This window comes from Sturnus vulgaris, chromosome 9 (assembly GCF_052056855.1).
Source record: "Sturnus vulgaris isolate bStuVul1 chromosome 9, bStuVul1.hap1, whole genome shotgun sequence".
NCBI lineage: Eukaryota > Metazoa > Chordata > Aves > Passeriformes > Sturnidae > Sturnus > Sturnus vulgaris.
Window position 1 is genome coordinate 11,201,522 of NC_142251.1, and position 25,903 is coordinate 11,227,424.

Here is a 25,903-nt window from a genome sequence, read left to right on the forward strand (position 1 = left end):
TGAGAGCCATACTAAACTCTGTACTCAGCAGGCCAACACTGAGAACACTGTGTCAGGATCAGGAATCCCAGACCTTTAAATAGGAATATGAAAGTATCTGCTTATGAGAAAAGTTTGCTTCTTTAAGGGTTTTCCTGTGCCCTGGAAAAATTGAAAGCATCTGTTTGATCCTAAATACATAGTCATCATCATCAGATCAGTATTTTAACCATTTTCAGCATGTAAGAAGAATCTCACTACTCATCGTCCTGCTCTTTCAATGAATCTTCCCTCTTGTAAATTAAACACTCTTTAAGTACAATACAGCTGCCTCACTTCCAAAATGTCTTTCTTCCCCAAATACAGGAATTGAAACCCCTTCTGATATCAATGCACAGAACTCTCGCATTTACCTCAAAAGACAGAATTTCAGTTTCGTGTTTGAAAACCAAGGCAATCCCCTGTCATAGGAACAAGGCCAAAGTGAGAGCTTTGCAACTCTGTCTCCCACTCACACAAAACCCCAACTTTTGACAAGTGGGTGAAAAGGAACAGCCCTACCTACTAGGCACAGCTGTGCTAATGCTGAGCCTCAAAATGGTTACTACAAGTGGAGTTTTCCAGGGACAAAATCTCTGTATGTGTAAAACTGCTGAGTATTTCCCGGCCTCTTTAAAACCCCTTTTCAAAACAACCTTTAACAGAAGTAACACAACAGTTGAAGTGGATTTGGCTAAAAATAAACAAAGAAATCTCGTAGGTGCTCTGCACCCTTATAACAAAGAGTGGAGGCTCAACAGTCACTGTCTTCTCCCCATGTGACAATTAACTGCCAAGGCTTACATCACTCACCTTTGAGGTAAGCCAACAAAGTTATCATATATAGACACAGTTTGTAAAAAAGTCTGAAAAAATTTGCAAGAAAAGTAGCAAAAGCAAGCAAGAATTCAGAGTGATTCCTTTTAAATCTGTGGTATTTATCAGTGCTAACACTGGTCATGATGGTCCTGTCCAAGACCCTGGTTACTTTCAGAGAATCCACTATCAGCTCAAGCAGAATAACCTCACTTAGTAAAGACAAACCAACTCCAAATCTGTTCCTGACATGCTGACTTTACTCAAAGCACCAACTCAGAACAGTCACCCTTGGTGCAATGAACATCTGTTGGAAAATTGTGGCATTTTATTTTCAGATTTGACCAGGTGCTACCTATTCATGTCAATCCAATCTTAAAAAATGAAAATTTCCTGGAAAAAAAAATTCTGGAAATCTATTATTAATTACTGAGGTGGTAGGGAGGCTGGAAGGAAACAATGAGTAATATAAGGAGTGAAGGGCCATCTGAAAAGTAGGGCAGGACTGCAAAGTAATTTCAGCCTATACTACATGAAATGGAATATATTCTGTAATTATTTCTTTTTAATACCATGTCAATGCCCCTTATTGTGAAGGCTCAATGTTATGATGCAAGAGAGAAAGACAAAACTAACATTCAAAGCTCAAGCATTGCAGGCTACAATTCATATACAAATGTAAAGCCATCATCCACTATAAAAAGTGCTTTGATTTAATTCAGTGATCATATGTCAGTAAAGAGTGCAAGACAAAAGACATTTCTGTGACTTAAAAGTTGCAGTAAGCTCCCTACAGTGTTTTCACACTAACAAAATAAATGAGATTTGTCTCTGGCACAAACAAAGCACTGATTCTCACAAGGGACTAAACAGAGCATTCAATTAAGAGTGCACCACTGCTTTTCAGCTCCTGATACATAAAGATACACAACTTACCAGAGAAAAAGCACCCATGAACAGATGCTTTTTTTCCCCACTCCTTTTTAAACCAGGCATGTTTAACATCAAAAAAGATTGACTAACATTTTGAGCAAACAAATTTCATTCTCTTGGTTGTTCACAAAAATGAGCTTGATCATCTTATATTACAGTAGCATTCTGAAGCACCAGTATAATGAAGAGATAATCAAAGATACAAAAAAGCATTCCTATTACCACATCATTGCTTTTTACAACTACTCAGCTAAAACACTGAAAGCTCCAGCAGATCTTGTACTTTTTCCCTTTCTGACATCAATACTAGTAATAGCCAGGAGCATCACGACAAACCATATTATTTTATTGGTTTTCTGGTACTCCTTTCCATCTGCAAAGAATGTTACCATCATTACTATAGGTATTTTAAATATCTCCTTAAAATACACATAGCAGCCTCTGCAAATGGCCACAACTGATTAACATCTGTGAATGAATGCAACTAACTTGCAATTAGATTTGGAAAGTAAAGGGTAAGCTTTACCAAGATTGGTAGTCAGCTACAAACAGGGGAAATTACCTTTAAAGAATTACTCAGATGACTAAACAAGCTGGGATCCGGCAAAACCCATTTTAATGTACCTAGGGGCAGATATTCATGAGCAAAAAGCCAAGTCACACTAATGAAATACGAGTTTGCATCCTGGGAATCAGAGGTCCAGAAAGGAATTCAGAGGTCACAGTGGAGGACCATGTTCCCAGCTGAATGCTGTGGCTAAAAGAGCTAAAGTGCCATTGTACTGTTGGAAAACACAGCCAGTTATTTGTCTTGGTCCTGGTCCCTTGACTTTAAAAAACATATTGAAAAGGAGGATTAGTGAAGAACAATAAAAATTATATCTGGTCAGAAAAAAACAAGACAAGTCTATTTTTCTACAACAAAAAGGACAAACTTTCAGGTTTTCTAACTCCTCCACTTCAAGTTGCTTCTCCAGGAGATTGCATTAAATAGCAGGAGTCTCCAGCCTCACTGACAGATGTTCTAATATCCAGTGTCTAAATCCTAAAAATGCATAAAGGTAGTTTGAAGTAAATACACATTTGGATAAGTAATGATTACTTGCCATTTTTATAGATCATATAGGAGATGAGTAAATTCTCTATCATTTAGTTTTCAAATCATGATTTGACAGCCTCTCAAAAGCTACGTGCTAGCTCATCCACAGCTGCTAAAAGTAGATACAGAAATTACTACTGAAATTATAAAGCCTGTGCTACACAGGTCAGAGTAAAAGACTGCTCTGATCTGATTTCTGGCCTTAAATCTATGAATCTACACTGAAGATAAAATTGTAAGCAGGTAGTTCTATCGGTTTTCTGTATCACCAAGCCAATAAGCACATGCTCTCTCAAAGAACAAGTAATAAATATATCATCCCCTCAACATTTGTCACTGTGCTGGATAATTCACATGGATACTTAATCACAGAAGTCCCTTGTGAAGGCAGGAGAGGAACTCTGGCTGCACAGCCGAGTCCAAATGGTGCAAATGGCCAAGTGGGGATGCTTAGCCCTGCAAAGGAGCAGTGAGGGGTTTAAACAATGAGCCATGGAGTAGAGGCAACAGCCAGAGCCTACACCTTGGTCTCTGAGCAAACCACTGCCCCCAGATGTCCCTGCAGACAGGCTCAGAGCTGCCTGAGAGCAAAACCCTGAGTAAGCTTGGCTGCAGTTACTACAGCACCTCTCTGGGCTCAGGAGCCACCACTCACCGAGGGCTCCAAGAGGACAACAGGAAGAGAGCACTATATATTTATTCTGCTTTTACACCTCCATAAGTCTTTGTACTGACCACTGCTGGATGAGGGATTTGGGGCTAAGCAGACCTTTGACCTGTCAGCTGACGTTGATTGATGAATGCTGTTGGCTTTAACAATACATAAAAAAGACAAATCATCATGCTGTGATTTGCTGTGGGTAGCAACCCAAACAAATTCAAGCCCTCTGCAAATGCTGGAGCTAAAAGGGCTATAAATGCAGAAAAAGATCTGTTGTCTGTTCTATACATGATGTTTGTCCTCACAGCATCTCTTCTACCTTGATGGCTGCAGAATTTAGGTAGGAGCAGGCAGCATTTAGGTATTTTACAAAGAAGTGCAGAACCCATTCCTACCTAAATATACCTATTTCTATGTATGATGAGTAAGGACACCAAAAATAAACACTGCACAATAACTGCAGTTAATATTTCAACCTGTCCCTTAATGACACCACCTCAATGCCTCAGGTACAGGGGCTTTCCTAAACAGTATTTTCCATGTTCTTTTTGCTGATGGAATATGTCAAGCTAGTCAAGGTAGAATTGCAGAAAATTAGTATTTACCTGTGCTGCAATACCTGGATCCAATCGCATCAATTACACATAATCACCAGATGCAGTGTTTGGGGACAGGCATGCAAACAGGAAACCTGGAAACAGAAACTGATGCAAGGCAGCAGTGGAGAAGCCTCATGTCCAGCTTTTGGAATGGGATCCTGCTGCCCAGCTCTGCAAAGTGGCCATTTTCCAGGCTTGCACAACAGCAAGTCTGTCCTACAGCCTGGCCTGGAACAGCTGTATTTGGGGTTGAGCTGCTGCTGAGGCATCATTCAGGTTATGAAGCAAAAGCAGCAGAGCTGAATCAGGGAGTCAAAATGAGCCAAGCTGGTCTTGGGAGCACAAAACAGTAAGGGCCAACAGCAGAGTTAAGGGACAAGGAGAAACTAGAGCCATAACAAATGTCCCCTCCAGTGCTCTTCCACCTAAAACCTCCAGACAGTGCTTCAGGTACAATGCAAAATCCCTAGCAAAATAGAGCTCACCTGAAGCCAGAAAGGCCATCTTACAATTCTTAGACTCTGAGACATCACCATATCTAGAAAAGCCATCTTAGTACTCTTTCTTTTCCCAACCTTCACAAGCATCAGCATCCTACCTTTTTATATTCTTTTTAACATGTGTCTCCTTAATTCAATTAGCATCCAAAAAACACTGAATGGAAAAAAAAACCACCAAAAAAACCCCAAAAAACAAACAAACAAAAACCAACAACAACAAAACAAAAACACCAAAAAAACCTCATGTACAAGATGCGCATCTTTCGGATATAAAGTAAATCATCATTTCAGGGGCAAGGCAGCAACTTCAGTCTTGGGATCCCTTCTGACTAAGAGTGATGGGACCACGAGCTCTGCCTTAACCACACCAGCTCACTGAGGCACGTTTCATCCACCCTCTCAAATAAAAGCCAAGTTTGCTCTACTTCTAGAAATCAAAAGGTGCAAATTGTTTGTTTACCAGGTATCAATTCACAGGTAGTTGGCCTAATTCTGCCTTAGTTCTTTCCTTCTACAAGGTCACTTTTGAAGTGGTTTTATTCCTTAAGCCCTTTGAAATTCCGTGCAAGACAAACCAAAATATACTGTGGTTAGAAAAGGCCTAGGATGGGTCACCTAGTCTCTTCCTTTGGCTAATGGAACCTGTGCCTAGGACTTCAAGAACAAAGTTTAATTTCTAAAAAACCAAGACAACAAAAGGCATTGCTGATGATTTCTCATGACAGTATTGATTTTCCCCCATTTTCTCTGCATTTTGTTTTGAGAGGTGTTTTTTTGGTTTTTATTTTATTAGAATAAATGACACATTTTCAAAAGCTGAAAAAAGGCATCTTTTAGTTGACAATTGCACTGAACATTAACTGAAATCTGCAAAGCCATTTTTCCCATGCACAATCAAAAGCTGACAGACAGGGAAGCACAGAGTGCATAAAAAACCACACAAGCAAGCTGAGAGGGAATGGGTAAAACAGCCATCCTGAATCAGCTCCGAGCTGCTCTAATGGAATTAGGGTCACCCTGACAGAAACACAGTCAGATCACAGAGAAAATTTAATAATTTCTTATTGCAGTCTGTAAAAGCTGGGTAGGATTTGAAATAGCTGTCTGCCAAATTAGCACTTCTGTATCCACCGTCTGTGCGCATGTGTCCCATCCCACTCACCTTCTCCTCCCAGCACCCCACCAGAGCAGCCAGGAAACCACCACTCCCCTCCTGCTGCCAGGGAGGCACCCAGCGAGCCCCTCTTCTCCTGACACTCAGTTTAACCTTTGGAAGCCCCTTCAACTCCTCATCACTGACATTCTTCACAGTGAACTCGATTCCAGGGGAGGCACCGGTGCTGATTCCACAGGCAATGCACACTAAATCTGCTTTATCTTAGCATTAGCATCCAGCTCTCTGCCAGCTGCCTTATTTGTTGGGAAGCTACAGCAGCAACACTGAGATGTGTTAGAGCAGCAGCAGGTGGGGAAGGCAGGGAAGACCCAGCCGTGGGCGCTCCCTGGGCACCCAGCCTGTGCTGCTGCCAGGGATGCAGCACAGCCCATCTCCAGCCAGCCTATAAAAAGCAATTTGGGGAAATCTGGGGATAGCCCTGCTCCCACTACCCTGTTGTTTTCAGGGGGGGAAATGCAGGAATGCTTTGCAGATACAGAGCCTGCCCATCCCTCCACTGACTCCAAACAGCACTGCAATGGGGAAAAGGAAGAATCACGGTGATTTCTTGGAAACAGCCATAACCAGTGTAAATAAATGCTCTTTCACTGAAGCCAACAGGATGCTATGGGGACTAAAAAACAGATGTGTGCACATGGGGTGCTCCTTTCACAGCATCCCTCTCTAGCTTCTTCTGGAAGTTCCAGCGTCCATATATTGTCATATCTTCCCTTTGCCCTGCACTACTGTCCTGAATCAGGACTCTCCAATGCCGGATTCACTACTGAATCGCTTCATCACTGATAGCAGGTCCCATAAATGCAGGGTTTGGGGTTGACATTTTACCCCTGCAGAGGCACAGAGCAGACAGGTCCTTTCACACAGCTCCCAGCTCTGAGGGTCAGTGGCAAGATTCAGTGGGTAAGATGATAGAAAAAGTCTACGTTGCTAAAATACATGGAGCAACACTTTCCATCCTAGGAAACCCATGATTAATCCATGGTGGCTGTGGTGGTAAAAGGTCAGTGCCCTCCAGAGCTGCCTTCCAGATTAGGAAAAAGCAATTCAGAATCAGTCTGCACCAGAGAAAAAGACAAACATACAGATAAACCTGCTGCTCAACACAAATGTTCCATATTGGAGACACCACAAAAAAACACAGCCAATTTTGTTAAAAGTTAAGTATGTGGAAGTATTCCACAAAATTAGGAAATCACCTCTACCACAAATTACCCTCAGGCCAAGAACTGTCCTAGGACATCTCAAACTCCACCAGCTTCTGCCCATCTGTGATGTGAGTGATACTTATCTCCTTCGCAGGAGCCAGTATGAAGATAATAAATTTCAGGTAATTTTTATCCACCTCAGAACACTAAACAGGTACTTCTCTATGCCAGATTCCAAAATGGGCTACAGTGTGCAGACAACATGATCTGAATAAGCGCCTTTAAACAGCACCAGCGGACAGCAAAGTAAGCTGAGGACGGAGACAGCTGCTGCCCTCAGTTTAACTGGGCAGCTCAGACTCATACAGACCCATATTAGTCTGCTGCCTGTGCAAGTCATCTCTAATGACAACAAAAAACCTGAATTTGTATGTTTCTTCACATCCCTCCTTCGCTCTTCTCTCCAGCTTCTCTAAATTTAGGTCTTCCTTTTAGTCAAGGACATTTAGGACCTCCCAGTCTACTTCCTACATTCAGCCACGCTCCCTACCAACATGAATCAAGATCTCCTTCAACTTTCCCAAAATTACATCTAATTTAAGCCTGGTGACTAAAGCTGCAGTAAGAAAGAGATGACTGCTGGCAGCTCAGGAGGTGCATAATGGTCACCCTCAGCTCCGACTCAAGCATCCCAGGAGTCCTGGGTACTTTCAAAGGCAAGAAGTATTCACAACTGCCAGAGTCTGTGATGAATGTGCAGACATTTGGACACTGAAAATCTGGGTACAGGTTAAAAAAAAAAAGGAGGGGGGTCTGCACAAATACTTGGGCATTGCTTAACAAATACACACCCCAAGATTATGCAAAAAAGCCACGAGGTTTCCTACTCTCTGCATAACCCATTCCCTAAGACATTCCTACTGTAAGGTGTTTTTAGCAGGCTACCATTAGCCATGTTTTTCTCCTCTTGTCTGTCCACAGCATTTTGTGCACATATTTCCATTTGGCTGGATGGGGCTAATTAAAGCCAGTCACAGCAACTCTATGAGACTACCAGGACAACAGCAAGGACACAACAGCTAAAAGTATGACCACAAGGAAACACTGTATTCCAATTCTGCCAAAATATAGGTGTAGGAGAGCTACACCACAAAGTGAGAACTCGCACCCTCTTCCCCAGCAGCCTTCTCCAACAGCAATTGCCTGCTGACTCAGGAGAGAAGTCTCAGTGCTACACAAATTATGAGAGCTGGCAAAAGAACAAGGGAAAACTAACAGGGATTACTGTGACCCCAATACTTCTTTCTTCCTCCGCCCCCAATTTTCTTTACTCATCTGTGCGTGTTAGAAATCAAACTGTCAGGTTTTGATCTTGCAGCTACTACAGAAATTCCTTCTGCACTTGAATAAATTTTGTCAGTCTTTTTAGTTCTACTTGTGCCCCTTCACACACACCCTGTTTATCTGCAATGCGCGCACTGGGAAATAGAAAGCTGGGGGGGAGCTGTCTCTTAGCCCTCTCTTTCCAGTACAAAGAAAGAAGGTTTAATATTTCTGGAAATAAATTTTGCAAGGCATTCAAGCTTTCCAAAAATCAAATGTTACTTACTGTCCGCTCCTGCTAAAGGCAGCATCAAGCAGCAGAGGATGGCTGCTGGCACAGTGAGTACTGGGATGCAGAAGTTAGGCACCATATTCCAAAGCAGAGCAAGTCCTCTTCAGTCTGAGGCAAGTGGTCAGTACATCCAGTATTACAGACACAGACTTACTCCTGCAAAACCAAAAAGAAAGAAAAGGAAAATTATTATGACACACAGATTAACTGCCAGTATACCAAACTGTACTGCAAAAACATCATTACAGATACTTTCAAAGAGAAATTTACCTATCTTCCCTGCATGAGCAGTAGAGCACCACACACGCCTCCGAATTCAATAAGCTGATTTCAAGGGTCAGCAGGCATAAATGCACCTGTCTCCAAGTTTACCTTCACGTATAGTCTGGTTTATGGCCCATTAATGCATCTTTTCCTTGCTGCTGCTCACAACAAATAGCTCTGAAGCTGCACATTACATACAAGAAACAGTCTTAAGCTCTTGTAACTCTCCTCCCATGTGCCCTAGACAGACGTGGTTGACTGCATATGTAGGGAGGGCTTGTGATCAAATTGCATGTGCAGCACAGCTTGGACCATCCAGCTGGGCTGGTGTACACCAGACAAGTCTCAGCGGGTTCAAGCAGAAGAAACAGAAGCTGATTTGGATCAGCTGTCAACTTACGAGCTACCAGAGTCACAGCAGAATGTTATCAAGGAAAGTGTCTATAAAGAGAAGCTTTAGCCAAAGCAAACACCTCAGCTTCAAACTCCCCAAAATGGAGGAAATTACTACCTAAAAGGAGTGATAATTGGATATTCCCTCTCCAAAACAAAGCAAATTATCCTGTGAATTGCCTTAACTTGGGCATTTGCTTGAATACTGAAATACAGAAAATTCCTTGAAAATGAATCCAAAAAAGGCAAATATTTAAAAATAATACAATTTCTGTGTATCTGCTTTATCTTTAATGAGAATATACTCATTGTACTTCCATCTCAAAGTCTATGGTCTACCTATTAAAACAGATTTGAAAGGAGCTAGCAAGCACCACACCCTCAGCAACCACACTCAGCAGTGACACTTTCAGTACCAGCATCTCAACACAAGCCCAAGAGTTATTTAAAAGTAGACAGATGTGATTCTCCACTAAGCTGCAGAAGTTACCAAATTTTCCAACAAGCATTATTAGTGAAAAAACCTCATGCTGGCAGATGCCAGCCTGAGTGAACCCTGTGAGTATCCCTGAAGCAAAGAACCTGCAACTATGCACACTGTTTGTGGCCCAAATGCCACTTTTACTCGTGCTGGCAGACATTTCAAAAACACCTTAAAGACTGCTCTAACAAAGATATTTCTGAATTTTGCTAGGTTTGGAAGCATATTGTTTTTTGAAACTGCTGAGCTTTTGAAGGAAGTATCACAAGTTACGAGCACATCTACTTCTGACAAAAACACGGTGCTCAAAGAATGCCAGCAATGATTGTGCCTAGGGAAATCCACAAGAAATCTCAAGAGAATCTGCCTTGGCAAATATTTACAGTACATAGTACTAACAAACAGGAGATCACGATTCTTCTCCATTCTCTTACTGTATTTGCACAGTAAATCTTTTCACATGTTACAATATCGCACAACACAGAGAAATCTTTATTTATGCAACATCTTCTGCACCCAAGACATCTGAAAATACTTTACAAAACAACCTAGTTCTAACCTAGATGCAGAGAGACTACTGATCATCTCATTCTGCTTTTATTGTCTCAATGAGAAGGCATAAATTGAACTAAGCTCAGCAGCAAAATTTTAAATACTGCAGAAGAGGCTCTTTGTACCAGCCACACACTCCGTCATCTTTGCTGCCCTCCATCTTCCCTATCCTCATTCAACTCTCACCAAAGGATTACTAAAAGCACCATTTACATGTCTTACATAGCAAAGACAGATACAGGTAGTTGTATCTTTGAACCTGCATAAGCTCTATTCCAATGACAGAATAGTCCAGACCCAAGCAGTTGGCCCAGTGTTGGCCAGCACCCCAGATATTGCCCATACTGGAATGGGAAGAAATGCCTGGATCAAGAGTGATGATTACAAACATAAATTCTGCATGTCCAGGGGTAATTTGTGCTGCCTGGAGAAGAGAGCCCACTGAAGCAATTTAAGCAGCATTACATCTGGCTCCACAGCAGCCTGAATCCTAAGAGGCTGCTCTTCTTAGGGAGGGGTTGGGAAACACCAAGGGTTGAAATTACTATGTCAAAACTAATGATGTGTGTCAAGCTCTCTAAGATTAGGACAGAGAACAAGTTTTACAGGTGGTGCTGAAACATCTTAGGTATTTGTCAGACCACATTGGGGATGAATAGCTTTCAGAGAGCTTTTCCTCTTTCATTCACTTCCATTAACAACAAAAGTGTCTCATCTAACGGTGTATCTTGAGCACAGATTGCTCAGAGTCGTGTCAATGGCACCTCCACAGCCCTCATTCAGAAGTAACTCTCAGGAACACAAAAACCTCAGTTAAAGAATAGGTCTGTCTCTTGATTTCTCTCTTCTTTCAGTAAATGTGATCAAGCTTCTCTCCAGTTTCAACAGATTTATAACTTTCCTCTCTAGCCCATGAGATACATACAGCATGCACTATGCAAAACTGATGAATTGTCAGATACCCTTACCAGATGCTTCATAGACTTGATCTTTTTCAACTGTTTAGTGCTCTAAATAATTTACCATCTGGTAGAAAAGCCAGATTTTCTTATGCCAGACTGATATCTGTCCCTCTAAAGTTAATAGACCACCTTTGGCCTTTAACAGGATCAAAATTTGCCACTTCCTCTTGCCATGGTTGCTCTCGCTATGGAAAAGTTGTCTGCATTCAATATTTAAAGAGCTTTAAATTGGAATGTTTTAAAATTTTATAAATCTCAGTAGCTGTCATTCTCTTTTGAAAGTGAAAATATTAAAAAGCATCTCCCTGTGGTTCAGCATTCTCATGTTTTAGAAGGGATGATGCTCTCTCCCAAGGAGACAACCCAATATTCAAAGCAAGGGTGTCAGCTGAAGCTCAGTTAACCCTTAGAAGGGTCCGTGTTATTCTGACAGTGTTAAACAGCAATCCTGAACCAATGCTAAAGGCTTCCTTTTCTGGGGCAGAAGGCAGCTTAGGATGGAAAGCAGCTAAAAAACAGGTAATATTGGTAGATTTTGGCATCAAGCTAAACAAAGTCAGTACAGCTTCGGCAAAATCAAGTACAACAGCAACCGACCAAATAATGCTCCTACAATTCTTAAAGTGTCTTGTCCCCAGCAGCCTCATGCCTCTTCAGGCCATTCTCTCTTGTTTCTGGACCAATTTCCTGTGCACCAGATGATCTCAGTCCCTTCATTCAAAGGCCTCCTTTAATCTCACTGCTTTGGCCAGCATCTCACAACTAATACCGCATTTGGGAGCCCAGACACAGTACAAGAAGGTTTTTCAAAAACACACGTACATTCTCATTTCTTCTTCTGCATCTGGTCCTGGCAATATCATAAACTCTAGACTACATAACCCAAAATTAGGCTGAGGCTAAGCACTCCAGATGGCTTTGTAAAAACAGCTTTGAGTTTAGTAAGCTAAACTCCTGCCTCTGCTCCAAACGCAGTGCTAGAGCTACCGAGAGCTAGTTTGGCAGAAAAACTAGAAAGCAGGGAAACACAACAAAAAACTAGCAATCTTCATTTAAATATATCAGTTTTTTGCTGTGGGGCAGGTGGATGGAAAAGAGGCAGTCTTCAGGACATTTTTTTCAACCTACATGGTCTGATTCTTTCAGACAGGCAGAAAAAGCTGGACTCATTTAAAACAGAGCCAAGAATACCAACAGTTCATATGGTACTAAGAAATTCTGGCAATAAGTATGTCTCACAGGAGACAGCAAAGAGATTAGAAAAAGCAGTCAACTTTAAAGAGTCAAGAGGAATTTCAAACCAGCACTGAATAGCTTATGTCCTCTATGAACTCCTCTGTAAGATAAACTGAACTGAAACCAGTGTCACCTGGGTCATCAGCCAAGACGGGCACAGTGAAGAAAAGCCAAAGCAAGCCTGCCCATTCCAAACCAGGGACAAGAACACTGCACTAAAATCACTTTTAGGTTAAGCTACCTTGCAACCCAAAGAATCTAAGAAGTCAGCACAAGGCTCCCTCCAGAAGCCCCTGTACATCCATGGAACTGCCCGGTTTCGTTGTGTGTGTGTGTGAGTACTGACGCTGCCTTTGCTGTGAAACACGGCTAAGAGACTCCGGAAAAACTTACAGGGTGAGCCCAATGCACAAGCAATGTCCTTATCTGACCTGGGGATGTAACAGTGTCTTTTCAAAAAGTAACCTGAAACAATTGTGTCTTCAAGGTGGAAACTTCCTGAGCGTTCTCAAGGATGCAGGTCAGAAAAAACAACTGGGCACAGCCAGACCATGGTAAAGACAGGGCTGAAATTACATCAGCTTCTCCCCGTGCTACTGCACGTGCAACACAACCAAATTTTCCTTCTGGACCCCTACCCTCTGTATTCTTCAAGTACCTGAAGGGAAACCAGTGCTCCAGAGGGACCCAATCAGCACAGATCAACTCTGGGGTGCCACATCAGCGATGGTGATCATGCACCATGCAGAGCAATAAGGCAGCTCTTTATTCTGTTAAAAGTGAGAACAATAACTGGCTACAGCTCAGCTGCTTCGCTCTGTACATAATGCCTCATCTGTGCTCAGAAGGAGGAACGGGAAAACCATGACACACCATATAACTCAAGATCATCATATTGCACACATTAAAAGTTGTGGAAGCAGTTACACACAAGCTAATGACTTTTCAATGTTTCACTTCACTACATTAGTATTCCTTTAGCATAGATTTCTTTGTGCTTTTCTGCGAGAAATATAATATAAAGAGACTTGGGGAGTACAGCAATATGGCCAAAAAAGACAAAATGAGTCTCATTTCACTCTGAACTCCCACATGCAGGGAATGTATTAGAGAGATTCAGTGGGGAGATATATGAAGATGGTGACGATGGCAACACTAGAATAGATTTAGGGGGGAACTTCCTATGGGCTTGCAATACAATAAAAAGGCCAAGAGCTAAAAAAACTGCCACATGAGCAAAGGTACCAGCTCTGGGACCCAGGTGTGAACAGGCCCAGAGCATCAGTCTGGTTACAAGACTCTCAAACCATCTGGAGAGGAGGGATGAGCAAAGAAATTCAAAAACCAGGAAGGATAAAGATCCCTGTCAAGTCACAAGCATTAGACGGGCTGGCTAAGGATTTGACAGCTATCTGTAAGTACAAGAAGGACACAAAACACCAAGAAAGGAGTGGAGGAGTATAATTAGCCATGGGCACATAACTGGGAGAACGACACAAAGCAAAGAAAGTGTATGCCGAATATTCTCAGTAAACAGTCAAAAAAAAATTTAAAAAAGAGAAACACAATCCTCCCCAGAAGTATTTTTCCCAGAAGAAAAATGTTTCATCACCTGTTTGGAAAGAAAACACAAATGGGGTAGGAAAAAAAATAACCCAAAATATCCCATAATCTGGGAAAAAACCCAACGAACTAATACAGGCAGATTGGTATAGAGCAATATACGTAACAGAAAGAACAATGCAGAAGTAATTCAAAAATATTCCCCTTATTTTGATAAAGCACAAGGAAGCGAGAAGTGACTAAGCACAAGCTGGCCCAGCTACAGGTCACTGTGATCCTGAACATGGAATCCCAACTTGACCTAAGGAGAGGAGCAGAGCCACTTTTAAGCAGAACACAAACACATATTGAATATTCCTGTCAGCTTTATTGGCTACATTTGGTTCTGAAGACATTAATTTCTGAAGGTGTCATTGCCTGGAGACAATACTAGATAAGAAAGAGGAATTTTTCCACTGGAACAAGGATTATGGAGGGCCCAGTTAAATAACTATGGAGATAAGTTAAAACATACACTTAAAATATAGATCAGCCTTGAGCCTCACAAGCCCAGCTATCACTCACAGCAAGCACTAAGCACAGATTGCTGTAGATCACCCTACCCAAGTGGAAAGGCTCCTAATGCCTGCTGTAAAGTCTCCTTAAAAGAAGCAAACTATTGCATATTGGCCTTTCAACAGAATTCTCTTACATTTACAGAATAGGCCCAGCACTGAATCCAGATGCATGAATTACAGATCCAGGGCAGTAAAAAATCCCACAGAAAATAAAATTAAATTCACCTATTCCTTAACTATCAGCAAACTCCGCTAATGTGAAGAAACATGCTCATGAGTCAGACATTTCCACAAAGCAAGAATTTCTGTGCTTTTTCTACAAATTACTGTACACATGACAACATATTCCTAATAAAAATGACTGTAACAGGCTTGGCGGAATGCAGCACAATGGAAAACAGTGCAAGGACTAAAATCACGAAGTCCTCTCCTCTAAACCCAATTCCAGCTCATTAAGTTCTGCACTGCCAGGGTGCAGACAGGTGGTTTTAAACTAGAGATGGAGAGCTGAGAAACACGGTCCTTCTGGGCTTGCTGCTTACAACACTGCACAGCTGAGTGCCACTGCATAGCTGTGGTGCTGTTATTCCTGCATCTGGCTCCAGCAGTGACAAACACACAGGTTCTGCATCTCTGGGACTCACAGAACATGCAAGGCAGAGCAGACCTACGATCCACTGAGCACCAGAACTCATTTTAACCAAAACGGCAAGAAGGCAAATGATTGGCCAGATGAGAGATAATCTGTCCTTCCATCCCTTCAAAGATTTGTGTGATGTCCAATGGCTTGAAGCTGAACTAAATCCTAAATCAATTCTAATTCAAAATTAAATCAGTTCCCTCTTTGTAAGAATGCTTTTACTCTTTCCACATCTCTCAGCTTCCTTAAGACACATTGGTGTCAAAATTATTCAGAGGCCTCCAAGAATCTGAACAAGACCTTTCTCTGGCTTGGAGATTTTGAGTAACTTCTAGAAATATTCCTTTGCAGAATCCATCTAAGTTGGACCCTGTGAGAACGTAATCTTCAGGTATTATGTTATTTTTGTAGCAATTTTTGCTTCAACCAGAGTACAAGGTATATAAAGAACTTTCTTCTGGGGGGCAAAAAACTCAAGTTGTTCTTTTTAATAAAAAATACTTTGCTTTTGCTGGAAGTTCAGTTATGTTTTATGTAGCATAGCATACTACTGGGGTCTGCTCACTTAATGCCTTTCAGATTAACAGCTTATTCTAAATCTGCTTTTGCCAAGACCTCAATTTCTGGAATTTGCTTAGCTTTTATATTTAGAAATACTGGGCACAATACTAGTACCAAGTCTTCTACAATATTTTTAGTGGTTAAAAACTGATGCAAAGTAGTAATTTCCCTCTTTGGCAGCACACTCCTCTTCCTTAACTGCCTTCCTTAACCTCCCATCATCCAAGACAAATTTCCACACAAGACAATGGCACTCATTTGCCTAAATTATTTATCTTCTATGTATAGTCAGTAGTTCTTCAAAGCCCACCTTGGATCTTTCAATTTTCCTTTTATATTCATTTTACTTTATACACTCTACTACTGATAAGTGGGAGCTGGGTTTCCAAATTTTCATCTCAGTTTCTCAAGCCTGCCACTTACCTAGAGCAAATTACTCCCAGCTAACTGCTTGCTAATTTAACTTCTTTTCCCAGTCTGCTTTCCTATGTTCCTCTATTGATTTCAAACCACATCAAGGAACTGATTCACTCCCCCCTCACGCCCTCCCTTTTTCTTTTCTACTCTTACTTTTTCCCATTACAATGTTAGGGATGCTTCAACTAACTTGTTCACTTTCTTGCAAGTTACCCTTTCTCAAGTTTATCACCATTCTCAACATTTTCATCTTCTTCACCCCTCTGAGTTTAATGATGTATTCATGCCCTACATTCACCACAGTCATGGCTACTGATGAAGACATAAGTGAGGAGCACACAGACACCTCTAACCTCGCTGATGCTGCAGCATCTTGACAAAGACAGGACTGATTAAATAACCCTGAGCAACTCCTTGTGTCTGCAGCTATTTTAATCCAGGCTCTGGAAAGAACACAGAGGCTGGTGACAAACCCCCCACCATCTCACAGCCACTGACACACGTGGCAATCGAATAAAAAACTACTTACTGCTTTGATCCTGCTCACAGAGACAATAATCCTTTTCCACAGGTCCACCAAGCACGCACAAAGTGCCAAATTCTCAAATCCATCTTGGCTGCCATCCTTTCTAGACATGGGGACACCAGCTGAGGAGCAGCATGGCTCCACCAGACGGGATCCCTGCCTGTCCCAGCCACCCCTGCCAGCCAGGACAAGACAGCAGCAGGCTGCCACAGGGCTGGCTTCTTCCTAATGCCATCATTTAGCAGACAACTTATGCCCTACTGGAGGGTTTATGTATCCAATTAAACTTCCTGTAATTCTCATCTTGTGAAACTATGAACATTTTCAATGCTGGATTTTGGAATTATTCTCTCCCAAAGGGCTTTGAAGTTAATTATATCATAGTTGTTATTACTGTCTCAACCACAGATACTGCTTGAACCCCATTATTGTGTGTTACTGAGGGCTAAAATAAGAACAGCTGCTGTTTCGGTGTGCTCTGGAGCTAGCCTTTCCTGCAAACTGCTTCTATAACCTTTGCCCAAAAATTATGTATGCTCAGTTTATATGCAGGTAGTTAACAGAGCCCAGTAGGGTAAACGGACTTATTACATTTATTAAACTGAATTCTCTCCATGCAGAACGCCCCCAGCATCCTGCAGTTCGCTGGCTCTGGAGGCATTTTGGCACTTGGAAGACAGCACCCAGAAATTCCCTCTGCAACTAATAAGCAAGAACTATGAAAGCACAAGTTTCATGCAATTGCCTTCTGTATGAAAAATGAAAACTGTTTCTGTAACCTCTAAAGAAACCAAGATGCAATCAAGCTTATTGTAATAAGATGCTAAATTTATGATTATTCCTTTTTATTTTTCCTTCTAGTAAGGCCCCCTAGTTTCGCTTCACCGAAAGAAAACAGCCTCTGAGGTAGCATATACGACAGCACCTAAGCCATATTAAAGAGATGTAAATTAAAAAAATCCTAGGTGTAATATAATGCTTATTGAAGATGAAGAAACTAAAGGTCTGCAAGCTGTCAAATCCTGATTTAATGGTAGCAAGTCAATCTTAACTCTTAGTACAAGAATTTCTATTCCTGAGTTTTAATTCCAAACTACTTCTCTCCTTCAGTAACACCTCAAGCTAAAAATTAAATTCAGGTTTTTTGCATCACATTCTGTACAGTAAGACACATAAAACATACACACATCAGATTTTGTCTCACTCAGATCTGAGGCTGTGTGTTCAAAACTGTTTGATGGAAGAAAATCAATTAATATATTTTACAAGTCTTCTTTGTTTGTCAGATCAAAGCAGCAGTTTCCTAGTTACTTCCTGTCCAGAGGGACTGAGATAACAGCTGCATCAAGGCTGCAGCAAATCCAGCACTTTCTGGACAGACCAGCCATCTTCCATCTTTCATCCCACAAAGCAAATTCCAGGACTCTTCAAACAGGCCAAAATCTGCTTCCACACTCACATTGTGCAGGTAAATTCTTATGTGGGGGCCACTCACAAGTGCTGAGCGCTTACAAGCAGCAGAGAGGAAGGCTCCACATGGCTGTGGGTCCGTTCTGCCTGACACCTTATCAAGGATGCACAACCCTCATCTGCTTCAGATTACAAAGATGAGAAAAGGTGGGAAGGCTAACAATACTCTGCACATGTTAATGAACCTGTTATAATTGCCTCTGCTAAACTCAGAAAGAAATCCAAAACATAAAGCAAAGGTAAACATGACTACCTCTCAACTAAGTTGGGTACATCACCACCCCTACACAGCACTTGCTGCTCCTTGCATCTTGCATGAACCTGAACCTCCCACAGACCCTCCTCATCCACCATCAAACCCACACTAAATTTATCACACATTATGTGTGAATTTGCTTTTTATATCCAGCAATTTTCTGACTACTAGAAAAGGCATGCTTTGCTAACCAAGGGTATTCAGTGCATGGCAGTTATGTTGCTATTTCCAATGGCTTTGTTATTTCTGCACTGGAGAGGCAGCAGGAGAGATCAGTTCTCACATTCAGCACAGTACACACATGGCACAGATAGCATGGGATATTCTACATCTCTTGCTGGTCCTCCACTACATTCTATGGCTCTAAAAACATTAAGTTTTGCAATTCAACCTTAAGTAAAGTATTCAAAGGAAAAAGGCAAACAAATTTCACCACAACACATCTGCTTCCACAATACAGTAGCTTGCTTTTGATTTTCATAATTCAGTCTTAAAAGGCTCCTCTTCCTCAAACTTTGAGAGCATTTCCTATGTAACTCAGATCTTATAACTTCCATGCATTCTCTTTACCAGAAGAATGGTTCCATGCTAACAGTATGAGTCAAGATAAACCTGAATTCTAATAAAAGATCAACCTGAAAAATAAATAAATTATGTACCTCACACAAAACTGCCCTTTTCTAACGGAGACTTCTGCCAATACCAGATGGAAAGACCTTTGAAAAATAAGACATCCCATATGCCATCTGCAGCAACTTTGAGCTTCACTATTGAAATTATCCACTCTTTCCTTCCAGGCCTCCACCTTTACATGACCTTGAGTAACACATAAAGAAGATAACACAAAGTGCAGCTTCTTGGGATACTTTTCAGTAAAACCTTAGGAAAGAAAATTACTGCTAGCTGTTTTTTCAATCCATTTGTGCATTAGTGTGCTGCAACACACACTTGGCGCTGTTGAAATCAGATTCAATGTACGTTTTAGCGTACTTAGGAGGAAAGCTATTTTAATTTGTTAGTTGCCAGAATGTAAAATCCTGAAGGGAAAAAAGCTTCCAGCAGAAAAACAGAACAGATCTTAAAGGGGAAAGATATTACCTAGCTTCATGAAAAACAAAGGAAAGCTTAAGGTGGACCATGTTAAGTACAGCTCCAAGAAAAGGAACAGCTCCTTCCTCCACATGGCTGGTGTGGGGCTAACAGCACAAAATGCAGCCCCTTATTCATCAAAACCGAACATATTAAATTAACAGCAGCACAGCAACTCCTGAGCTGGCAAAAAAACAATGGCTCTCAACCCTTAGTGATGTATGGGGAACACTCTCCAATTTTTAAACATTTACTTTTGGATATGCAATGCCTACAGATGTCTAAGCTTCTTCTTACCTGCAGACTAATGCATGAAAGTGGCTTTGATGATGTTCCCTCCGAAAGCTTGCGTGTCCCAAGTCTGAAGCTCTGTGTTCATCACTTCTAGATGTGTGCCCAGCCCATTAAAGTGGACCTGAGCCAGGCATGAGCAGAGGGGTGGTTTTACCCAACCAGCAAGAGCACACAACACCATGTTCATGCCAGTCCTATGTTTAATCAGGCTACAGGAAAGCAGGACAAAGTCATCCGATGCCAAAGCTCATATCCCTGGCTGCTCGACCTCCAGGCAGTGCATGGATTCTGCATCACTCAAACCTGCTTTGGTTTTACCCTTGTGGGTTTTAATAATTATGCACATACACAGAGAGCTTGCAATCAGTGTACTCTGAATTTAATTTTAACCAATAAATGAAGTATTAAAAGCCACAAAAATTTTTATAACATTTTAATTGTGTATTACAGAACTCATCTGGTAACACCTAATTATAATTCTAAATGAGCAGCAATTAACAAGCTATTTTACGGTGCCTAAGTCCAAAATAAACAAGGTCAGGACAGTCCTGCAGAAGGAGCTGCTAGTATGCACACTGCAGAAAGGAGGCCAGTCTGTGCTTGGAATGTACTCATTCCCCAATTTCTCCATCAAAGCATTAAATTTTAGAAAGTGGAGGGAATATCACCTGTCAAGTACAGGACCTGCTGTGTCACTGGATCCTTGTCAGGAAATGGGCAGCTCTGCTCCTCACATACCACCCACAACACCAGTGCTCAGTTCACGTGAAGTGACACATGCCAGCACTGTGTCACTGATGGGGAAGGTCGGGGCAGGTCCAGTACAATCAAGTGCTCTCACCCATCTCATGTAGCAAAGAACCCAAAATGGGATGGGTTGAGGACAGAGCAATGAAGAAGTCTCTCTTCACACACAAGTAACACTCGCTGTAGTAAAGGCAGCCCACCTATTGCTTGAAAAAATTAGTTTATCTTTCAGAATCATCCAACACTTCAAGCAGGAGAAAGGCAGATACTGCAGAGAGAGCCACAGATTTCATGTTAGAAATTCTAGAACATTTCCCACTGACCTGGATGGTCTCCCAGAAACTTCTTGTAACAATCTTGCTTCTTTACTCCTGGCTGGTAAGTCAAGTCTTCCTATCTGGTAAGCATCCACTAAGTGTTCCAGAAATAGTTATAGCAGGGAAGTACCCCACTAGCAGCATTTTAGGGGTCAACCAGAAGCCCAGAAGTTTTATTTCAGAATGCATTACCCTTTACTGACAGGCTGGGTTTAAATTGTATTTTCATATTTTATCCTTTAAAAAGAAACGTTCTTTGAGAGTTGAAGTGTGAGGGGAAAAAAACCTCAACCTAAATTATATGCAATGTACAAGGTAATTTTCTTTTTTCAGAAGGTAGACAAGGTTTCTGAAAAGAGTTTTGAGACAGACTCATGCATCTGTCTTCTTACTTTATTTTTTCTGTGTCCTCTAAAGAAAGTGAATATCAAACCTCTTCCACAAGGAACAGGGGCCATTCCTGACTCTAGGGGAAAAGGCAACAGAACAGGAACCTGCCTGATGCAGCTAGTATCCCCTCTGTCCATAGGAGCAATACATTAGATATTCTTAACTAATGTTAAAGACATGGAAACATTTGGAAAAGTATCATTGATCAGCTTTTTAATCAAAAGAACAAAGTACCCAAGGCACTGTCAAGGCTAGATCAGCAATCCAACTCTAGGAGATGCTGGCAACAGAAAATATGCTTTATGTACGCAGGTGGTTTATGAGAAATAATTTGTGTACAACCCTTTTAAAAAGAATACATGAAGGAATTTGAATAGCTATCCCTCATGAAGCAGTGCTGTTCAGAATAACGATTGTTCTGTTCTCCAAGCTCACAGACAACATAATTCCTGACAGATTAGCCTTCTGGGTCACCCTGAGGACACCAGCAGTGTAAGCCTGCTTAAGGTGCTGCAGATTCCCCAGGGCTCTGGTGTGCTTCTGTCCTACCCACAGAAGCACTGAAGTCTCACACCAGATGGGTCATGGTGGTGTAGATCTCTGTGGGAAAGTATCCTGGGCTTGCTCTTCCAACAAGACTTACAGGCTTCAGACAGTCAAGTGAACCTGCATTTGTCCAACTGAGTTTTTCTTTTTATGACTCAAGGCTAGCTGAACCAAAGCCACCATCCCTGGCAAATGGAACCCTTTCTGAGCAAAGGCAAGAGGAGAGCTCCCAAGGCCTGAAATAAACAGTCAGGGCTTTACACATGCAAGCATCCCTCTGTACCTTTCTTTGCCAGCAAACATGGAAAACCCTATCCTTTGATTGCACGACAAAGCTTTCGGATATACTGTGGTGTCTATCACTTAAAAGTTCACCACTGACCACCAGATATTTAACCACTGCCAGGAAGGGATTCACAGCGGGACTGTGCCCCAAGTCCTGTTTAGTGTTCAGCTACAAGATCAATCTGTACATGGCTGGGAGGAGGGCACCCTTTCAAGGGCCTGGCAAACTCCATCACACACCCTGCAAGAGCTCATCCCGCAGCCTCCTCCAGAGCCTTTGCTGCCCAGCAGCACCAGCACTACCAGTGGAGCCAGCAGGACTTCATTTTTCAGCTGTGCAAACAGGAAAGGGAAAGCTGATCAAACCACTGCCTGAAGGGAGGATGCACCAGGAAGGCCAAGTGAAACCACAGGCACAGCAGACTCACAGGCAGCAGCCATCGTTAAGACCAAGACTAAATAACTACCGACAGTCTTTTCCATGAACTAGGGAAAGCTGATTATTTTTTTCCAACAGACCAACTGCCCTGGGAAAGCCCACCATCCCCAAAACCTTTTCCATCAACTGTCCTAAAGAGTTGCTTGCAAATTACTGGAGGCACAAAAGCTGCAGACGCTTGGCTCTTTATCTTTGAAAGCATGCCACTTGAATTTATCACACTACATGCAAGTCAAACTTTATTTAGGCGAACGAGAATCCTATAAGCCCCCTTTTTCCTCACCAGAGAGTGAGAACAAGCAGAACAGCTAGTGCCTTCTTGCTTTACTGAATTCATTATATTAAACCAAAAGCAATGTCATCTTAACTTGAAAGGACTTTTAAAAGAGCTTGAAGCAATTCTGCTGCTGTAGCATTTTTATATTTTGGATTAACTACAAGCCCTCTTAACCCATCCAAGTTTGTAACAGCACGTACTCATATCCTCCTAAGCTTTCAGAGCAGCCAGCAGTCTCTGAGCTGTTAGCAAGCTGAGAGTTAAAGCACACACCATGTACAACTATTGTAATTTGACTCCTCTACAAGTTAAAGAAGTCCAAGTTTTAGGTATTTTTGTCCACAAGAACAGACCTGCAGAATCTGGTAAATTATCTCAGACATTCCTCATGTCTCATGTGCAATTTCCCTGATTAATAACCCAGGCTCACAGGGGCAATGAAAAGGTCAAAATCCTACTACAGGCAACAGTGCTAAAATATTACTAAGTGTTACCTTTAAAACATTTTCAATTAGCATTAATATAGAAAGATTTCTATCAAGATATGTTCTGTAAATTCATGATTATCATCACTGACTTTTTAAACTGTTTAACAAACAGGATATTTTTACTTGTTGTTGTTTTGGTTTTTTTGCTGATAGGGCGTCTCAGAAGCTATAGAAAACACCTTAGTAGCAACATTCTTGAAATGAAATACTAAAAAAAACCACCCTGCTACCAATAACTGTTTCTGTTTGATGCAGTTTGTCATTTTTCTGGACAGCTGAAAGCCTTAGGCAAATGTGCAGGGAAAAACAGTGAACCATCTCATCCATCTTTTGTTTATTAAACCCTGAGTTTATTCAAGTGGCTTTGAATTCTGAACTACACCAAGTCTTCTGAACCATTCCACGCTCAGCAATTGAATCTAGGGGGCAGAGAGAATGCAGAATGTCCTTTACATTTATTAACTTCTGGAGAAAGCATCAGATAACAAACCCTTTCATGTCAGCTCACACAGCTGAAGAACAGTGACAAACAATGGCCAGAACCAGACCAGCTCCAACACGGTGCTACCAGAAAATCCTTGTCAGGTGCTTGATACAACCCCTGCAGAGAGCACCTCAGTCACTCCTGGGCTCTCTTACCCTGCCTGTGGGGGACACCAAAACAAACAAAGAACCATTAATAAGCACTTTCAAGCTTTTTTCTGACTCTGTGTTTTCAGAGCAACAGCTAAATCTTGGGGACAGCTGTACATGTGCTAGAGATGAAAGGCTGCCAAGCAGTGCCAAGTTATCTCAGACTAATAGCATCTAGGGGAGATGGAGATGGATGGAGTCACAAGATCAATCTGCAAAAAACTCCCAGTTCAACACTAGTTTGAAAAGGGCTATCTTTACTCTGTCCATTCACAAAAACATGGTGAAGAGAAAAGCCATTTTTATATACCAAATTGTATTACAAGAGTGCCCTAGAGGCCACTGTATCATTCATTTTCATACCAAATTCAATAAAAATACACCGTTCTTATTTAGATTAAACAGGTGCAGCACGGAGGGGTCTTGCAGCAGCATTTAAGACCTTGCTGAGAGCATGGCCTGCCCTAATCGAGACAACCAGCCTAATCAGGAAGCCGACATGGGCAATTTGGCTGCAGCAGGTCTAGCCCCAGAGGTCTCACACATTATTGCCTATGTCTGCATCTCCCCTCCTTTTACTGTCTTTCCTCGTGTATTTCCTGATGCTCAAGTGTATACCAACACAGTCGAGAGGATGCAATTTGTAATCTCAATTAGGCACAACATGAGGTAGCCAAGTTGATTAAGAAAGAAGGGGCCTAAATTAGCTTACTGCCCCTTTACAAGAATTAATTTCTATTCCAGCAGTGCCCGTGGTGGTGTGTCCAGTCCAAACATGTAACAAAGTAAACAGATGCACTCAAGAGAGACTGACATTTTTCTTGAGGCATGGCAGGGGAGCTGTGTGGCAGTGAGGGTGCATGCACTTCAGCCTACCTGATCCATTAGTGCTTGGTCAATGACAAGGCAAGTACAGTCTTTCCTTCCCTTAAGTAAGACACTAATCTATTACAACTCTACAAGCCAGGGTAATTAATCAAAAGTCTATCACACCATATAAAATGAAAATGGCTCAAAGATGTGCCTGTTCACATCAATTAATTATTAAAAGAGCATTAGCATTAACTGAAGCTTTTCACCTGCCATTTAGAGGTTCAGGCTAACATGACACGACACACATACAACCACTGCATCACAGTCTACACCTCCATTCACCCACCCAGCTATCCCAGCTGTGCCTGTACCTGCTCTGTTTCTGCAGACTGGTTCCAGTAACACCCCAAGAGCAACCAGAGCCGGCCTGATAGGGATGTTCAATATTCCCCTACAGCTGGGTAAGAATCAGCAGGTATCCCCTCCAAACGGCAATCACAACAAGCATTTGCACATGTTTGCCCTGACATTTCCTCTTCTGTTTCAAAATAAAGTCCTCAAGCAATAAGGCAAGGGCTTGGTAAAGGTATTGCAAGCATTCCTAGAAACCACCAACCGTGTTGTTTTCAGCTGTGTTCATGCTGCTGTAATCAATGGAAGCACTTAGCAGTGATGAGCACATACCAGCAAGAAAAAACACCCCATCCTTTATGCCATGGCTGTTATCTTCTTCCAGACCAACCAATGAATCAAGATCACTGACTGCACTAGGAGGCAAAGCACTGGGAGGGCTGGTGCTTAATTAAGCTGAAGTAAATATACTCTGGCTCAGGAGCAGACTAGAATCACCTCTGCAGCACATAAACCAAAAGCAGACAAGAGCATAGCAGCATCAGACCTGCCCATATTTCTACCACTTATGACCCAAGCTTTATTCTAATTGCACAAATTGAAGAATGATTAGCAGTCGTGTGGACATTAAATGCCCTGCTGATGTAACCAAAACAGATTTGCATTATTCAGAACAATTACATAAGGCCATAGCTGTGAAACTAGAATGAATCAATACAAAAATATACATTAAAAACACAAAGCATCACTCCATAAACAAGGGGGATGGCAAAACAGCCTAAGTAATAATTCA

At 41.7% G+C, this 25,903-nt stretch overlaps 1 protein-coding gene across 17 annotated transcripts in view; it reads right to left on the reverse strand.

Moving 5' to 3' along the window:
- Positions 1-25,903, reverse strand: part of PTPRF (protein tyrosine phosphatase receptor type F) — a 375,185-nt gene that overhangs the window by 236,769 nt on the left and 112,513 nt on the right. For all 17 annotated transcript variants that reach the window (XM_088169800.1, XM_088169793.1, XM_088169799.1 and 14 more), the window contains exon 3: positions 8,558-8,719. In XM_088169800.1, coding sequence (XP_088025926.1) covers positions 8,558-8,642 — 85 coding nt within the window. In that variant the 5' untranslated portion in view covers positions 8,643-8,719. The remainder of the gene's footprint in view (positions 1-8,557; positions 8,720-25,903) is intronic.